General features: G+C 39.3%; 2 protein-coding genes across 6 annotated transcripts in view; both read left to right on the top strand.

Annotated features, from left to right (window-relative positions):
- The window catches only part of LOC113048347 (butyrophilin subfamily 1 member A1-like), a 120,347-nt gene that overhangs the window by 41,300 nt on the left and 63,134 nt on the right, over positions 1–15,913 (top strand). The gene's annotated exons all lie outside the window — the stretch shown is intronic.
- Positions 1–15,913, top strand: part of LOC113048313 (CREB-binding protein-like) — a 36,325-nt gene that overhangs the window by 12,771 nt on the left and 7,641 nt on the right. For 4 of the 5 annotated variants that reach the window (XM_026210061.1, XM_026210087.1, XM_026210097.1 and 1 more), the window contains exons 4-18: positions 3,326–3,439; positions 4,648–4,881; positions 5,086–5,173; positions 6,506–6,643; positions 6,718–6,835; positions 6,956–7,124; positions 7,204–7,266; positions 7,797–7,921; positions 8,171–8,353; positions 9,668–9,994; positions 10,086–10,262; positions 11,080–11,257; positions 11,344–11,462; positions 14,473–14,712; positions 15,213–15,301. In XM_026210061.1, coding sequence (XP_026065846.1) covers positions 3,326–3,439; positions 4,648–4,881; positions 5,086–5,173; positions 6,506–6,643; positions 6,718–6,835; positions 6,956–7,124; positions 7,204–7,266; positions 7,797–7,921; positions 8,171–8,353; positions 9,668–9,994; positions 10,086–10,262; positions 11,080–11,257; positions 11,344–11,462; positions 14,473–14,712; positions 15,213–15,301 — 2,362 coding nt within the window. The remainder of the gene's footprint in view (positions 1–3,325; positions 3,440–4,647; positions 4,882–5,085; positions 5,174–6,505; positions 6,644–6,717; positions 6,836–6,955; positions 7,125–7,203; positions 7,267–7,796; positions 7,922–8,170; positions 8,354–9,667; positions 9,995–10,085; positions 10,263–11,079; positions 11,258–11,343; positions 11,463–14,472; positions 14,713–15,212; positions 15,302–15,913) is intronic. The other variant, XM_026210068.1, reaches the window with a different exon arrangement.

Genomic DNA, 15,913 nt, shown 5'->3' with positions numbered 1-15,913 from the left:
ATGTTTAAATAACAACCAAGTTGTCGCTAAGCTACTTTGCTTCCATTATAATGAACCACTCTACACTGGAAATGTGCAGTGTGACACGAATTCTGTATATCTGTGCTGACTTGTAAAATATAATGTGATTTTTGTTTACTTGGAATTTTGATTGTTAGTAGATAAAACAGTTAATACAAACTAGGGCTGTCACTTTTGTGAAAAAATCATTTTCAATTTTTAAGACATAAGTGTTCATTGAATCGATTGTAAAATTGATTTTCCATGTCTAAAAAAAGACGTTTCCTTTTTCAACGTCAAATAACGGACGAACGTAAAGAGACCACTGGAAATGCACAAGTCAGCAATATTTTTTATTTATTGGCATGAAGTTTCATGCAGAATAACAAACAGCAGCAGGAATGCAACATTCTCGGGAAAAAATATATGCAGAGTGGACGGCTGCCATAACAAAAGAAAAACATCACTGCAGGCTTCAAACCGGCTGCATTTATGATTTAGGCATTTCAAAAATCTCCAAGATTATTTTAAATAATCTTTCAATCACATTTCAAACAACTGTTCAAAAAATGAAACTTTAAATGGACATGATATCAGGCCATGTGTGTTTTTTTTATTGAACGTAACCGACACTTAGGCTAGGCGGCACTAGGCAGGCATGAAATGCGCAAAAAGGCTAGGGCCATTACAAATTTATTGGACAGGAAAACAAGTCGATCAACATTTTCGGGGTCCAGAGCAGAGCGTTTTTTATTCACTGTATGTCCAGCTGTTGAGAAGACGCACTCCGACCGCAATGTCCCAGGGACACTCAGGTACAGCTGCGCAAGGTGGGGGTATTACCGGCCGCTGTCAGCTTGCAATGGTCCTTTTCATAACTCAGAATCTCCTGTAACTAGATGCACGAATGAGGTGAATTCGCGTCTACCACGCCGCGAGACCTCCAGACGCGCATAAACGCGTCTTTACATTGACTTAACATTGAAATAATTTGCGCCAGACTCTCTTTTCGCGTGTGAACACAGCATAAGCGGTCGCTTTCGACGTCACTGGGTCTTATAGGCGCGTAAAATTGCTGGTAAAATTGCGCAATGCATACTGCACTCTAGTGTTGTCACGGTACCAAAATTTCAGTATTCGGTACAGATACCAGTGAAAATCCACGGTTCTCGGTACCAATTTCGGTACCAAAGCAAAACATTTTTTTTTTTTTAATGCTAATAAAAAATAAAAAACACACTTTTTATCACTAAAAATAAAACCAATGCCATTCTTTATACTTATTTAAAATTGTAAAGTTTTTTTTATTTTTTTTTTATTTTTTTTTACAAGTAATACAATTATGAAAAACAGTTAACAAGTTTCACCCAAATTTTATTTGTCTTTTAATTAATGAAATTTGAACACATTCTACGGACACAGCTCTCTACGGACACCTCTGCAATTGAATTGCCATTGGCCATTAAATATTTTAGTTTACTCGCCAGACTGATATATAATTAGAACTTTAGTAATTAGAAGTAAACTTGATAACCATGTTTAAATGCATATTAGTCAATTTAACTGAACATTTTAACTGGAATGGTGGTGGTGCTTTTTTTTTGTCATTCAGTGATTCTGTAAAAAAAAAATACTGATAAGATAATACTGACACGAATTCTAATAAGAAGAACTATAAAAACACACTAAAGATTACTAAGGATTAATTAGCTGCTGGATTCATGAATATTAATCAGGTTTTGTGCATCCGCTCGAACTGATTTGCTGAAATCAGTACGAACGATAATAGGTGAGCGCCAGCCAATGAGATTGCCATTTGCGCATTAACTCAACACACTAACGTTAAAGGAAAACCCAGCTATTCTTAAAAACTGAAGATTTCCATAGATATGCCACTATTTTGACAGGAAAATACACTCGAGGATAGTTTAAATGTAGTGCGTCAATTCTCTCTCTCTCGGTCTCTGCGTGTGTGTGAGAGAAAGCGAAAGCGATCTGTGTGCCTTCACACTAGAGGTAAACACAGGTGCGCTGTGCATCCATTGAGATGAACTGAATCACACAGATCGCCTGACTGAGAGTGAAACTTTAAAGCGCTCAGTCAGAGAGTGTTCGGCGAGTGAACATATATCTGAGCTAAACTTATACTTATCCTCCAACTCACAAAATGGCGAGTAAAATCTGAGAATTTATTAGCCATTGGCTAATATTAGACATCATTTAGTCGCCAGAAGGAAGATTTAGTCGCATATGCGAGTGATGTACTCGCAATGTAGAGGGTTGCTATGTAGTAAACAAACCCGCACATCTCTGCCATTCATAAATTCACACAGAGACACGCAGAACATGCGATTTGAGATTCCGTCCGCGTCTTCTGCTTCGCGGTAATCATAGAGCTGTATGCGTCAAGAACCGGGTTTGAAGGGGACCTCGGTACTACAGGTACTTAAAGAAACCTGGTACTGTCACATTTTAATTTTTTTATTACCAAAGTACCGGGTCTTTTGACAACACTACTGCACTCTCTGAATTCTATATTTTTTTTTTTCTGCTTGGTTGTGAGTTCTGTTACATCTATATTTTTTAATTGTTTAATTATTTTAAAATTAATACTGTACATATTTGGTTAAAATCGATTCCCTATTTTCATTTTCGAAACTTTTTTTGGTTGGTCCGATCGATTGTGCAATTGATTTTCGAACTAAAAGTGACAGCCCTAATACAAACTTACTGTCAGGCTCCTTTGAATTGGGTCAGTAACATAAACAAAACACTTGTTTACTTGCAAACAATGTTGTCTGTCTTTTCTAAATTTGCCGTTACTATGTTGAAACAACCGATTCATGTGATTGGTGCAAATCTGAGACGTTTTTTTGTATGAAAGTATATCTGGAGGATACTGACAGTGTTCAGAAAAAGTATTAGGCATCATACAGAGGTGTGTGTAAGCTCAGTCCTGCTTTGTGTACAGTGTAACTGCTGTATTTAAGTTTTTTCATAAGTGCTATATCAGAGGGTGAATTGGCATTTTCATTCCGCCCGCCTACTATTTTTCTATACACAAATTATATATAATATGCATAATGGTTGAAATGTAATGTTTAGTATTTTATAAAACTTGTGAAATTGTACAAATCATAGTTTTGACATCATTTTATAGTTTAGGAAGTTACCATAGACATGGGTGGTGTTTTCTTCTAGTTTCTGAATGTGTTTTGGAGATTATTATTCCTCAGTTTTGTTCAGGTTGTAATTGCTCAGTAGTGTTACTTGTCCTTGCAGGATTTCAAAGTTTTTCTGATTTATTTTCCCTCTGTTTCTACAGTGGCTCACTGCGCCTCCTCTAGACAGATCATCTCGCACTGGAAGAACTGCACTCGGCACGACTGCCCCGTCTGTCTGCCCCTGAAAAACGCCAGTGACAAGAGAAACCAGCAGCGTAAGTCATGCTCCTGTTTAAAATAAACCACTCGCTCTGATGCATTCTCTGTTTGAGTTTAATTTCCAAGCAGGATTTTGAGCATATTTTATGGATAAAGATTATACTTAACAGTACTGTATGGCAACATTGCATAAAAAAAAAGTTGCATCAAAACTATCATGTGATTTAATTGGTACAATTAATGACTGCATCTCACAGTTAACTGAACATATATTGCTTATATATTTAGTCTCTTATTAGGGCCATTAAGATTTTTTACAATTAAATGCATTTGCAAAAAAGATAATACACTTATGAAAATCATCCTTTCTGCCCTAATACAAAATTTTGAAAGTATAGAAAAAGCGAAAATTATTTAAATGAACGCAGGTTTGTTCCTCTACTGATTGTGTGTTTGCATCTCATGCTTTGAGATACGGGATCCGTTCAGATGAGTGCTGCCACCTGTAGGTCGTGCGAGCAGCTCGGCTGCGCTCTCAGTGTGAAAGCATGAGACCAGCTGCGGATTCCGGCAGGCAGCGGGACTGTAATCTGACACCGCGGGGGAGGGGCTCCACCCCTGGACACAGATCTCCTGCTCTCTGATTGGACAGCCGATGGCTGACTCGTTTAAATCCCCCTGTAGTGGCAACAGAAGCACGTTCTCTCAGTGTCTCGTGCAGTTCTGCTCTCCGCCGCTACTCAGCTCAATGTTTGCAAAATGGCTTTTCCACAGTCTTGTTTCAGTGGAATCACTGCAAGATTCCACTTATTCCTAATAATAATAATTATTGTAGTGTATGTATTTTGTTTTAAGACAGCCCAGATGACTAAAAAATAAATTGATAGACATCACCACACTTCCCCAGTTGATTTATTACATTGCACATTTTTTTTGTATTACAAGTTTTTTAAATGTTAAGTTTAAATATGCAAATGATGCATTATCTAATATTCATGCACTAATTTTCCATACACCTATAGAACAAAAATCCGAACATTGCATAAAGACAGGTTCAACATTTTCTTCATTTAGTTGACAAATTAGACAAAGCATAGGGCATTTGAATATCTCTTTATGTCAACAGCCAGAAAAGCAAAAACATTTTCACCATTGTTTTAGGAATTATATGTAAATCAGGTAAATGATATATAAAAACTTTCTGAATATATGACTAAAAGTAGATTGATTTAGTTCAACAAACATTTGTTTCTGCTGTTTGCAGCGATGCTGAGCTCTCCTAACACTGGCATGCAGGCTCCGCTGGGCCCCGTGGGCACGAGTCAACCCGCTGCACCCGCCATGAGCAGCGGCACACACATAGACCCCAGCTCTATGCAGAGGGCGTACGCAGCCCTGGGCCTCCCGTACGGGAACCAGCCGGCTCCACAGACACAGGTCCCAGGACAGCAGCCCACACAGACCCAGCAGCAGCAGATGCGCTCCATGTCTGCATTAGGTATCACCTTCAATTTGCAAAGAAAGTTAAAAAGTGTTTTTTGAGGAAGAGCTGAATATTTATTGCAAACAAGTCAATGTTCCATGTTCATTATTAACCTTGAAAGCTGCTGTCATTCTTGCATCTGCTGTCAGTATGCACTCAAATGTCCTGCTGCTCGTATCTGTGTGTAACCCTTGTTTGGTTTCCCATCAACATCTTCAGGCACTAACCAGATGAACATCGGCGGTAACGGTATGACCGATCAGACGAACCTTCACACTGATTCCTCTCTCCCCTCATCCCTCAGCAAGTGAGTCTTTTCACCTTCACCCCTCACCTTTAACCTCTCACACACACTGCAGAGTGAGAAATGGTCATCTGCAGAATCTAGCAATGTAAGAGAACAAACAATGCAGGGCTCCAGACTAACATTTGAGTCATTTAAAATTTACTTTTATTAACAAAGGTGCAAAATCTACTTTTTATGTACAGAAAATGTACCATTATTTTCCTAGCATATGGAACTGACCAACTTCAGTGATTTTGTGTGTGATTTAGTAGAAAATTGAAGAAAAGTTTGTGACTTCTCTTACTACATACACAAAAGAAAAGTGTATATTTCTGACAAAATCTGATTTCTTGATGATTTTATTTTAAAATAGTGATTAAATATTTTTTTAAATGTAGAGAAAAAGTATTGATGAATGACTAATAAGGCAATAAGTGCTCCTCTGCTGCTGTCTACTGGTTATAATTGTGATTTGATATGTTTTGTAAATTTTACATAAGTGTTTGTTTACCACAAAGTATATTTTGTTCATCCCATTAAAAATAACATTGACTGGATCATCTTAGAGCTGTTGGAAATAAGTTGTGTCCTGAAAGTCCTTTAAAAGTGCTTGAATTTCTCTCTCGAAAGGTTGTACAAACCCTGAAATGAATGACATAATGCATTTGCCTATTTCTACCACAACTGCTTACAGTTAGCGTTACCACTTCTTGTTTCCTGACATATGTCAGTGCTGTTTATAACTGAGATTTCTGTGCAGAATTTAAACGCTTCTCACTGGATCTCGCAGCACTGTTGCCTCTGTGCAGAAACAGTGTCGCAAAATCAACTGTGGCTCCCGAGTACAGCTGTTCTGAGCTCTGACAAGTTTGTTTGCGTCATGGTCTGAGCTGATAAACGGTCGGAGCTGTGCAGCTGAAATGTCGCGCTTTCTTTTCGTTTGCGGTGTGTTGCTTCTCAAATGCAACAGAAATGGCAGTGCTTACGAGTTGGGCTTTGTGGTTGTCGCATCATTGTGAACGTTCACAAAAATGAGTCGCACCGACAGAAAAAATGATCGTAGACTGGAGCCCTGCAATGTCATTGTGGAATGTGCAATTCTGTAGCTATAAGAGGTTGAATGTTGAAATCTGAGATTATAAAAGGGACAAATCGAAGATTTTTTTTTTTTTGTCAAAGAACTGCTTTGTTCAAAAACTACTAAAATAATTTTTTTTTTTTTTTTAATTGATTTTCTGCTAAATTAAGTCACACCTGTTAGTTTTTCCTTTTTGACTTGTTGAATGCATGTTTTTGAGAATGAGTTCTACCATGTGAGATTTGAAAACTAATGTTGTAATCCTGCTCTCACAGTCAGATGATGTCAGACGGGTCGAACATGGGCATGACGGGGAACCTGCCCACAGCTGCGCCGCTGTCAATGCCTGGCATGAAGAAGCCCTGGCACGAGCACGTCACTCAGGACTTGAGGAACCACCTAGTGCACAAGCTGTGAGTTGGAGAAGTTGTCATTTCATAATCACGGTTTGTCAAGGCCAATTCTCTTAACACTGTATTCCATGCAGAGTTCAAGCCATATTCCCGACCCCAGACCCTGCAGCACTGAAGGACAGACGCATGGAGAACTTAGTGGCTTATGCGCGCAAGGTGGAAGGGGACATGTATGAGTCTGCCAACAGCAGGGTAAAGCACCTGAACCTTTCATGCTATGTTTTAACCTTCCTTCAGGACGTGTTTTGTGACTGTAAGAAAGGACTAGGTGGCCAATGTTTTATATCCTTTAATATCTTGTGTTAATATCAGGATGAGTATTACCACTTTCTGGCTGAGAAGATCTATAAGATCCAGAAGGAGCTGGAGGAGAAGAGAAAGTCCAGGCTGTCGAAGCCCCAAATGGGTCCCCAGGGTCCTCAGCAGCCTGGTCTTCCCCAGCCCAACGCTATGGGACCTGGACAAGCCATCCGGCCTCCAAGTTAGTGGTTTTGTTTTTTAATGCTGTGATCTTCTAGATGTTGTGTTTCCCTGGCTCAAAATATGTCTTATTTCCTCAGATGGACCTGTTCCTATGTCCAATGTGCCAAATCAGTTGATGGCCCGGATGCAGGTCCCTCAAGGTATGGTTTTTCATTCTGCATACACTCATACAGTACCATTCAAAAATGACACCCATCCATTATAAAAGAAGTCCATGTGGCTTCAGGGGGGTAAAGGCCTTGTGAAGAGATGAGTTTGTGTATATTCATATTTACAACTTTATAAACCTTAATCTCCTTTCTCGTTCACGAGAGAGTGGTGTCCAACGTATGACGTAGCGTAAGCTCTGGTGAGAATATGCTAGTCTCGCAAGAAACAAGTTTTGTTTACAGCAAAGGAGAACAAGTTTCCTCTTGGCTTATATCGAAATCCTCTGCCATTTTTTCTATACAAAGACCTTTGTTAACCCCCCGGAGTTGTGTGGACCTCTTCTATAATGGATTCTTTACAGCAGGATGGGAATACCATTTCATGTTGACTTGGGTGGGTCCAAAGCAGCTGGGAAGGTCATATTGGTAGCACAGAAAATACTCAGAAGCTTCAATCTCCCATTGAACAGCAAAGCTCTTCTCCTTTTTATTTTAACGTGTTTATTCATCATGTTGTTCAGGAATGGGACAGTTCAACCCCGTGACCATGCAGAACGTGCAGATGTCCCAGTCACCGGTGGGAGCTCCTCGGGCTGCGTCCCCTATGACCCACCCTCCTCAGATGGGCATGGGTGCCGTTCCACAGGTGAGCTTCAAAATGCGGTTCCAGGTCTGGAATTTTACTGTAACAGTGTATTTTTGGTTAGATTTAAATGTATTTCTTAGTTTTAAGTTATTTATAGTCAACATTGTTCTTGAGTTGTGTGCCATTTTGGATTTCCCTCAACAAAAACATATTTCACTAATAAGTAAATTGATCAATAGCTTTATCATGTCATGTTGTGCCAAAATTAGTTTTGTGGCTCAAATCTAATTTCCCTCCATTCTTTTGCAGAGGGGTATGTCTCCCTCTCGGATGCAGCAGACACCAGCCATGATGGGAGGCCATCCTAACAACATGGTGGGCCAGCCGCCCAACCAGAACCAGTTCATGAACCAGACGCCATTCCCAACCTCAGCCGGAGGCATGAATGTGAATGTAAACCCGGCCCAGCAATCAGGACAGACTGTCCCACAGGTGAGGAGAAAGACACGTCACAACTTCACCGTGGTTTCATTGTTATTTGGCTGTTTTTCCATAGAGATAAAAAAAAGTTAGAACTAAACCAACCAGCTATGAGGAAAATCACAACATTGCAAAACTTTTATTTGAAGCAAAAAAAAAAGTATTTGAAAATCAACTGAAACACAAGGTACAAGACTTGGTTACTTAATGACTTTAAAGAGGGAAAGAACTGCAATCCCAAAATAAAAATGGAGAAATGTAAAACTATTTATTTAAAGTTGTTTAAAATAAACTTAGAGCAAAAGAAATGTAGAGCATGCAATGAAGTAGGTATGTTGTCAGTGAAGTCATGAAGTTACCAAAAAGGCGATTTAGAAAGCTGCCTTAATACTGTGCATGTAAGTATTAAGAGTAGAGTCTCATTTACGAACATGTCTCTGAAATGCAGTGGTTTTCAAAACTGTCCTGGAGCAGCAGTATTGTCTCCCTCATCTAACACACCTGATTCAGCTCCTCTGCTCATTATAGAGACTTTAAGACCTGAGGTGAGCCAGAAAAGGTAAAGATTTGTGAGAAAATAGGATGCGTGTCAGATCTGAGTCACATTCAGCAGCATCAGCTCTTAATGCAGCCAAAAAACCTTAATAACATGCCTGTTAATCAAAAAAACTATAGAAAAAGAGCAAATAAGCCACTTTTGTAGCTTTAAGGATTCATCTAGATTTAATTTAGAATTTAGTGTTTGATGACTTCCTTCAATTTCTGTATATCTCCTACTTGTTGAAGGACACAAGTTAATAAGGCATTTATTATGTTGGGGTTATGTGAAGATTGTTTTAAGGAAACAATTTGAAGATTGAATGTGAATTATCAAATTAATCTTGGCTAATTTGAGAAAAAATTTCAGTTATTTAATTATTTTTAACAGCACTAATATTTTTTAGTTCAAAATATTCATATTTAGAAACAAAGCGTGGTAAGACAGACTTGATTGTCATTAGCGGTGCTTCATGGGAGGTACGTTCCCATTTTGGTGCTATTTGCCCACACATGCCTCTCTGGTGGAGTTTTCTTTGCAGAATTATGGGTAATGTAGTTTTTCAACAGCTTTTCTGCTGTGACATGTTTGAATAATGGTGCCTGGTGGCCTCAGCATAATCATATAGCATTGATTAACAACCTCAGAGCTCTTTAAAGGTTTATGAGTTAACAATCTTTTTTCCCTATGGAGAACACAAATGTTTTTATTTCGGGGACCCGTCTGTTGAACTCTAGTGTAGATTGATGTGCTGTGTCTGAGTCAGAATGCCCTCCATCTCTCTGCAGCAGCAGCCGAACGCTAACCTGACCCTGAATTCTGTGGGCCCTCTGGGCTCCCAATCCGCCCTGTGCTCCACCCCTCCTCCGCCCTCCGCCTCCACCCCAGCAGCTGCCGCTAACCTACAGCCACTCCAGACCCAGCCTTCCACGCCGGCCTCGGCCGGGGGCCACGTCACGCCCACCCACATCCCCAGTGGCTTGCCTCGCCCTCCCTCAGTCCTGGGCTCCTCTCCTGCCCCCTCCCAGCCGCTCACGCCCCTGCAGTCCCAGCCAGAGCCCTCCCTGCAGATGCAGCAGCCCACCTCTGTGCAAGCGCAGCAGCCCAGCACTCCGGTGAGGATCGCCTGAAAAACACAGCCTTGTTTGCAGTTGTATGCCATGACACCCTTAAACTCATGTTCTTCCTCGTTTGTCTGTTTGTTAGCTCTCTCAGATGTCCGCTAGCGTTGATAATAGAGTCCCCACACCTGCATCTGTGAAAGAGGCCCACTCCCAGCATGCTTTGCCACCTGACTACCCTGCTGCCGAACTCAAAACCGAGCATCAAGACGACGAGCAGGACTATGAGTCTGGGAAAAAGCAGCCCGATCTCAAGATGGAGGTGTGACATTGTTGAAACCAAACTTACAATTGGCTGGTTCAGCAATTCTTGACTTTATTTGGTTGAGTTTTACGCTATCGCTCAAAAGTAAGAAATTTAGTGCTGGTAAGAAATTAATATTTTTGTTCAGCAATGGTGCTTTAAATCTATCAAAAGTTACAGTAAAAGCATTTATAATGTAAAAATATATATTTCAAATAAATGCTGCTGTTTTTAGTTTATATTCATCAAAGAATCCTGAAAAACAAATATGGTTTCTTCAAAAATATAAAGCAGCACAACTTTTTTGACATTGATAAAAAATAAATAATTATTGGGCTGCAAATCAGCATATTATACTTTAGATTTCTGAAGCACCATGTGACATAGACTGTAGTAATGCTGCTGAAAATTCAGCTTTGATCACAGGGATAAATTACATTTAATAAAATGTAAAAAAGAAAACAATTATTTTACATAATATAATATTTCATATTACTTTTTTTATATTGTATTTCTGAGCAAATGCTGTCTTGAGCAGAAGAGACTTTCAAAAACAAAATCTTACTGACACCAAACTTTTGAACGATACTGTATTTCATAGAAATAGAGATTTCATTCTCATTCATTTTCATTGATTTGTAGATATTCACTTTCTCTGTGTTATATTGACATTTATATAACTGAATTGGTCTGAAACTGTTCAACTGATTTTGCCTCCAGTTTTATTTCAGTTAATGCTAGTTTTAATGCTCTTCTCTTGTTTCACAAGATTTAATACTCAACTTATGACACAGTCTCTAGTAAACATCTAAACGTAATTCATTTTCTTCATTAGGATGAAGATGTCAAACCTCCTGAAGTTAAAGAGCAGCCAGAGTCTGTAGAAACTAAGCAGGAACAGATGGAGACGGAGGAGAAGAAACCAGAGATAAAGACCGAGCCAAAAGAGGAGGAATTGTCCAGCACCAACAGCACTACACCATCCAGTCAATCCGCCCAGTCTCGCAGGAAAAGTACAGACCATTTTCTGAAAACATTGAAACCATATTCAATCATTTCTGCAATTTGATTAGTCGCATAACATGATGATTTGTTACAGTTTTCAAGCCAGAGGAGCTCAGGCAGGCGCTGATGCCTACATTAGAAGCTCTGTATCGTCAAGACCCAGAGTCCTTGCCCTTCCGCCAGCCGGTGGATCCCACTCTACTGGGCATCCCGGTAAACCCCATACACCTATTTACTGGGCTGATATTTTATGGGTATCTCTTCAAATGTTCTAAATATATTAGAAAACAAACTTGTATTTTGAAAAAAAAAAATTGCTGTTGATTTGGCCTAGTAAACCTAACGATGTTGATACTAGTATCAGAAATATCTCCGATACGACAACAAATTCTGGCATCGGCGAGTACATGAACCCATATACCGATCCGATACCATTTTCTTAAACAAGACCTAGTTATGACCGCTAGCTTTGCCTAACCTCTGCACGCTTCTTCTTCGCTGCTCAGAATGCATTGCAAACACAGAAAATTGTGCTGTGTTGCAACAAGCAACCCCCGTTTGGATCAGCGAAGAAGAAATGAAAACGCGTTAGCAGCACTGATCTATATATGACTGGATCGCTCATCGCGTTCTAAACTGCTAACAGATAGTGAAGCCGCTTCTATATTATAGATCAGTGGTTAGCAGTATGTCTCTTTAGTACCGGTAGTTACCGACTCCTGAGTATATTCGGTACCCGCAGTTAGTCTAAGCGCAGGGCTCCAGACAGTAGCTGAATATTTGTTAGTGTCTGTGAATATTATACTGCAAAATACTATTTATATATTACTCCTGCAAATTCTACATCTCTGTGGGTGACGGGCGCAGATGCGCGGGAGCTCGCTGTTTTGTAGTCTCTGCCGTGTGTCACAATATGAGGACACAAACGCATAAACCGTCACTTCATGAGAATTTACCGTTTCATTTGAGACAACTTTCATATCAAAAACACAGACACTCAAAGATCTTCATGGCGAGTAAATTGACAATATATTAAGCTACTGTTGTAGCCTACAGTAGATTTAGCTATGTCTCTATGTAGTAATAATAATACGTCTCTATTAATGATAATAATTATGCCCAGACGGTTGCTTGTTTTTAACTTTTGTTGTAAAGAGATTATCTGATTAATATATCATATATATCTAGACTTATTTGTTGCAGTTTTTTATACAGTTATATTGTAAAACTAAAATACCTTTTTTAGTTTGCGTTGTTAGATTTTTGGCTGCATTTGAAGTTCTTTTTCGCATAAGAAAGTAAATAATACTGTCAAATTTATGTCAGATAATAAAAATACTGTAATGAATACAGTAGTTCACCATGTATTTGTTCATGTTTTATTAAGGGATCAGTCTGAAGCACACCATAAAATAATTTTAGCAATTTACACAGGGCTAGTAGTTTATACAGCTGTATATACAGATACACACCCAGGTATCGGATCAGTTCTCTGTATCGGCCGATATGCTGAGCCCAGATATCGGAATCGGTATCGGGAAGAGAAAAAGGGTATCAGAACATCTCTAGATGTTGAGCTAAAATATATCATTATAAACTTTCCATACAGTCAGCAAATACAGGTGCTGGTCATATAATTAGAGTATCATCAAAAAGTTGATTTATTTCACTAATTCCATTCAAAAAGTTTAACTTGTATATTATATTCATTCATTAAACACAGACTAATATATTTCAAATGTTAATTTCTTTTAATTTTGATGATTATAACTGACAACTGAGGAAAATCTCTAATTCAGTATCTCAGAAAATTAGAATATAATTTAAGACCAATACAAAGAAAGGATTTTTAGAAAAGGGATTAGGATTTTCTAAAATTAGGATTTTCTTGGCCAACTGAAAAGTATGAACATGAACAGTATGAGCACGTACAGCACTCAGTACTTAGTTGGGGCTCCTTTTGTCTGAATTACTGCAGCAGTGCAGCAAGGCATGGAGTCGATCAGTCTGTGGCACTGCTCAGGTGTTATGAGATCCCAGGTTGCTCTGATAGTGGCCTTCAGCTCTTCTGCATTCTTGGGTCTGGCATATCGCATCTTCCTCTTCACAATACCCCTTAGATTTTCTGTGGTGTTAAGGTCAGGTAAGTTTGCTGGCCAATTGAGAACAGGGATACCATGGTCCTTAAACCAGGTATTGGTAGCTTTGGCACTGTGTGCAGGTGAAGCATGAAGTGCTCTAAAACTTCCTGTACGGCTGCGTTGACCTTGGACCTCAGAAAACAAAATGGACCAACACCAGCAGATGACATGGCAACCCAAACCATCACTGACTGTGGAAACTTTACACTGGACCTCAGGCAACATGGATTGTGTGCCTCTCCTCTCTTCCCCCAGACTCTGGCACCCTGATTTTCAAAGGAAATGCAAAATTTACTTACATCAGAGAACATAACTTTGGACCAAACTTTGGACCAATCAGCAGCAGTCCAGTCCTTGTTGTCTTTAGTCCAGGCGAGACGCTTCTGACGCTGTCTGTTGTTTAACAGTGGCTTGACACAAGGAATGCGACAGCTGAAACCCATGTCTTACATACGTCTGTCCGTAGTGGTTCGTGAAGCACTGACTCCAGCTGCAGTCCACTCTTTGTGAATCTCCCCCACATTTTTTAATGGGTTTTGTTTCACAATCCTCTCCAGAGTGTGGTTATCCCTATTGCTTGTACACATCTTTTCCTTCCCTTCGCCTCTCTATTAATTTGCTTGGACACAGATCTCTGTGAACAGCCAGCCTATTTTGCAATGAACTTTTGTGTCTTGCCCTCCTTGTGCAAGGTGTCAGTGGTCGTCTTTCGGACAACTGTCAAGTCAGCAGTCTTCCTCATGATTGTGTAGTCTACAGAACTAGACTGAGAGACCATTTAAAGGCTTCGCAGGTGTTTTGAGTTAATTGATTAGAGTGTGGCACCAGGTGTCTTCAATATTGAACCTTTTCACAATATTCTAACTTTCCTTAGTTGCCAGTTATAATCATCAAAATTAAAAGAAATAAACATTTGAAATATATCAGTCTGTGTACTGAATGAATATAATATAGAAGTTTCACTTTTTGAATAGAATTAATAAAATCATCTTTTTGATGATATTCTAATTATATGACCGGCACCTGTATGTTGCAGGGCAGTGTTATCACCATGTATTTGATTTTTCTTTTCTTTTTTTCAGGACTACTTTGACATTGTAAAGAACCCAATCGACCTTTCCACTATCAAGAGGAAGCTAGACACGGGACAGTACCAGGAGCCCTGGCAGTATGTCGACGACATCTGGCTGATGTTCAACAATGCCTGGCTCTACAACCGCAAAACATCTCGAGTGTACAAGTACTGCTCGAAGCTGTCCGAGGTGTTCGAGCAGGAAATTGACCCTGTCATGCAAAGTCTGGGATACTGCTGTGGGCGCAAGGTGAGAACTGGAGCTTCTTTCTCCAGGAAAAGAGTGGTTAGCTTAAGTGAATGCTTCAAATGAGCTCAAACTCCATTAACCTGAAACTGAGAGCATCTCTGAAGTGCAACTCAATGTTGTTATTATTAACTACAATATAAACTGTTAAAAAAGTTTTTGGTTCCAGCCAAAACCAACGCTTAATCAATATATTTTAGTCAGTGCTGTTTCAGTGCATGAATACAATTGTAAAGCATTTATACCTCGCCTTCCATCCTAAAATCGCAATACGAATTTTTTTTTTTACATTTGATATAAAACAAAGTCTGAGCTTTTAAACTGTCAGTTTTATAACTATTATCAAATTATAATTTTGAAAACTTTAGTAAATCTGTAATTTCTGTCAGGTTTCATTTGACAGCCACAGTTTATATTACATTTTTTCAACAAGTTGGATTGAAAACTTAATTCTGTTTGTTAAAAAGCCTGGAACTTGAATTGCTTTTTCTCTGTCTCCACAGTACGAGTTTTCACCTCAGACGCTTTGCTGCTATGGCAAACAGCTCTGTACGATCTCCAGAGACGGCACATATTACAGCTACCAAAACAGGTAACCCTTGACATGATCAGTGGTGTGAGAAATGAGAAGGCCATTAATGACTTTCTGAGTGGGACTGTGATGCACTGAGATCAGGCTTGTGATTTTTACCACTCAGTTAACTAAAAGTTGTTTGCACCTAATAAACAGTCATAAAAACAAGCTCAAAGGTTAAGCGTCTTGCTTAAGGTTAAATTGGTGATACTTTGTGGGTCAAGCCTCGATCTCCAACCCACCAGCCCAATAGTGCTTGTGTAAATCCTGAAAACTGTTCTTTAGGGCTGCACATTTAATCAGAATAAAACCAAAATATGACTTCACAATTTTTACAGAACTGCAACCCTGTAAATCACAGTTTTTATCTCTAGTGCATCACTTTTCTATAACTGACATTAGTGAATGTTTTAGGGCTGTGCAAATCTCATCAGTAAAGACGCTTCTGTAATTAGAAGTATATCTCCAGCACATGCGTTCAGATCAGGGTTGCCAGGTTTTCACAACAAATCTTGCCCAGTTGCTTCTCAAAACTAGTCCAAAACTAGCCCAGTTGCGTTTCCGGGAGGTTCCCTGGTAAAAAAAATTGCTTCCCATGATTAAAATATGCGTTTTTTTTTTATCAGGTTC

The sequence above is a fragment of the Carassius auratus genome, chromosome 3 (assembly GCF_003368295.1).
Source record: "Carassius auratus strain Wakin chromosome 3, ASM336829v1, whole genome shotgun sequence".
Lineage (NCBI taxonomy): Eukaryota > Metazoa > Chordata > Actinopteri > Cypriniformes > Cyprinidae > Carassius > Carassius auratus.
Note: the sequence above shows the minus strand (reverse complement) of the source record. Positions and strands in the feature narration are given on the sequence as shown.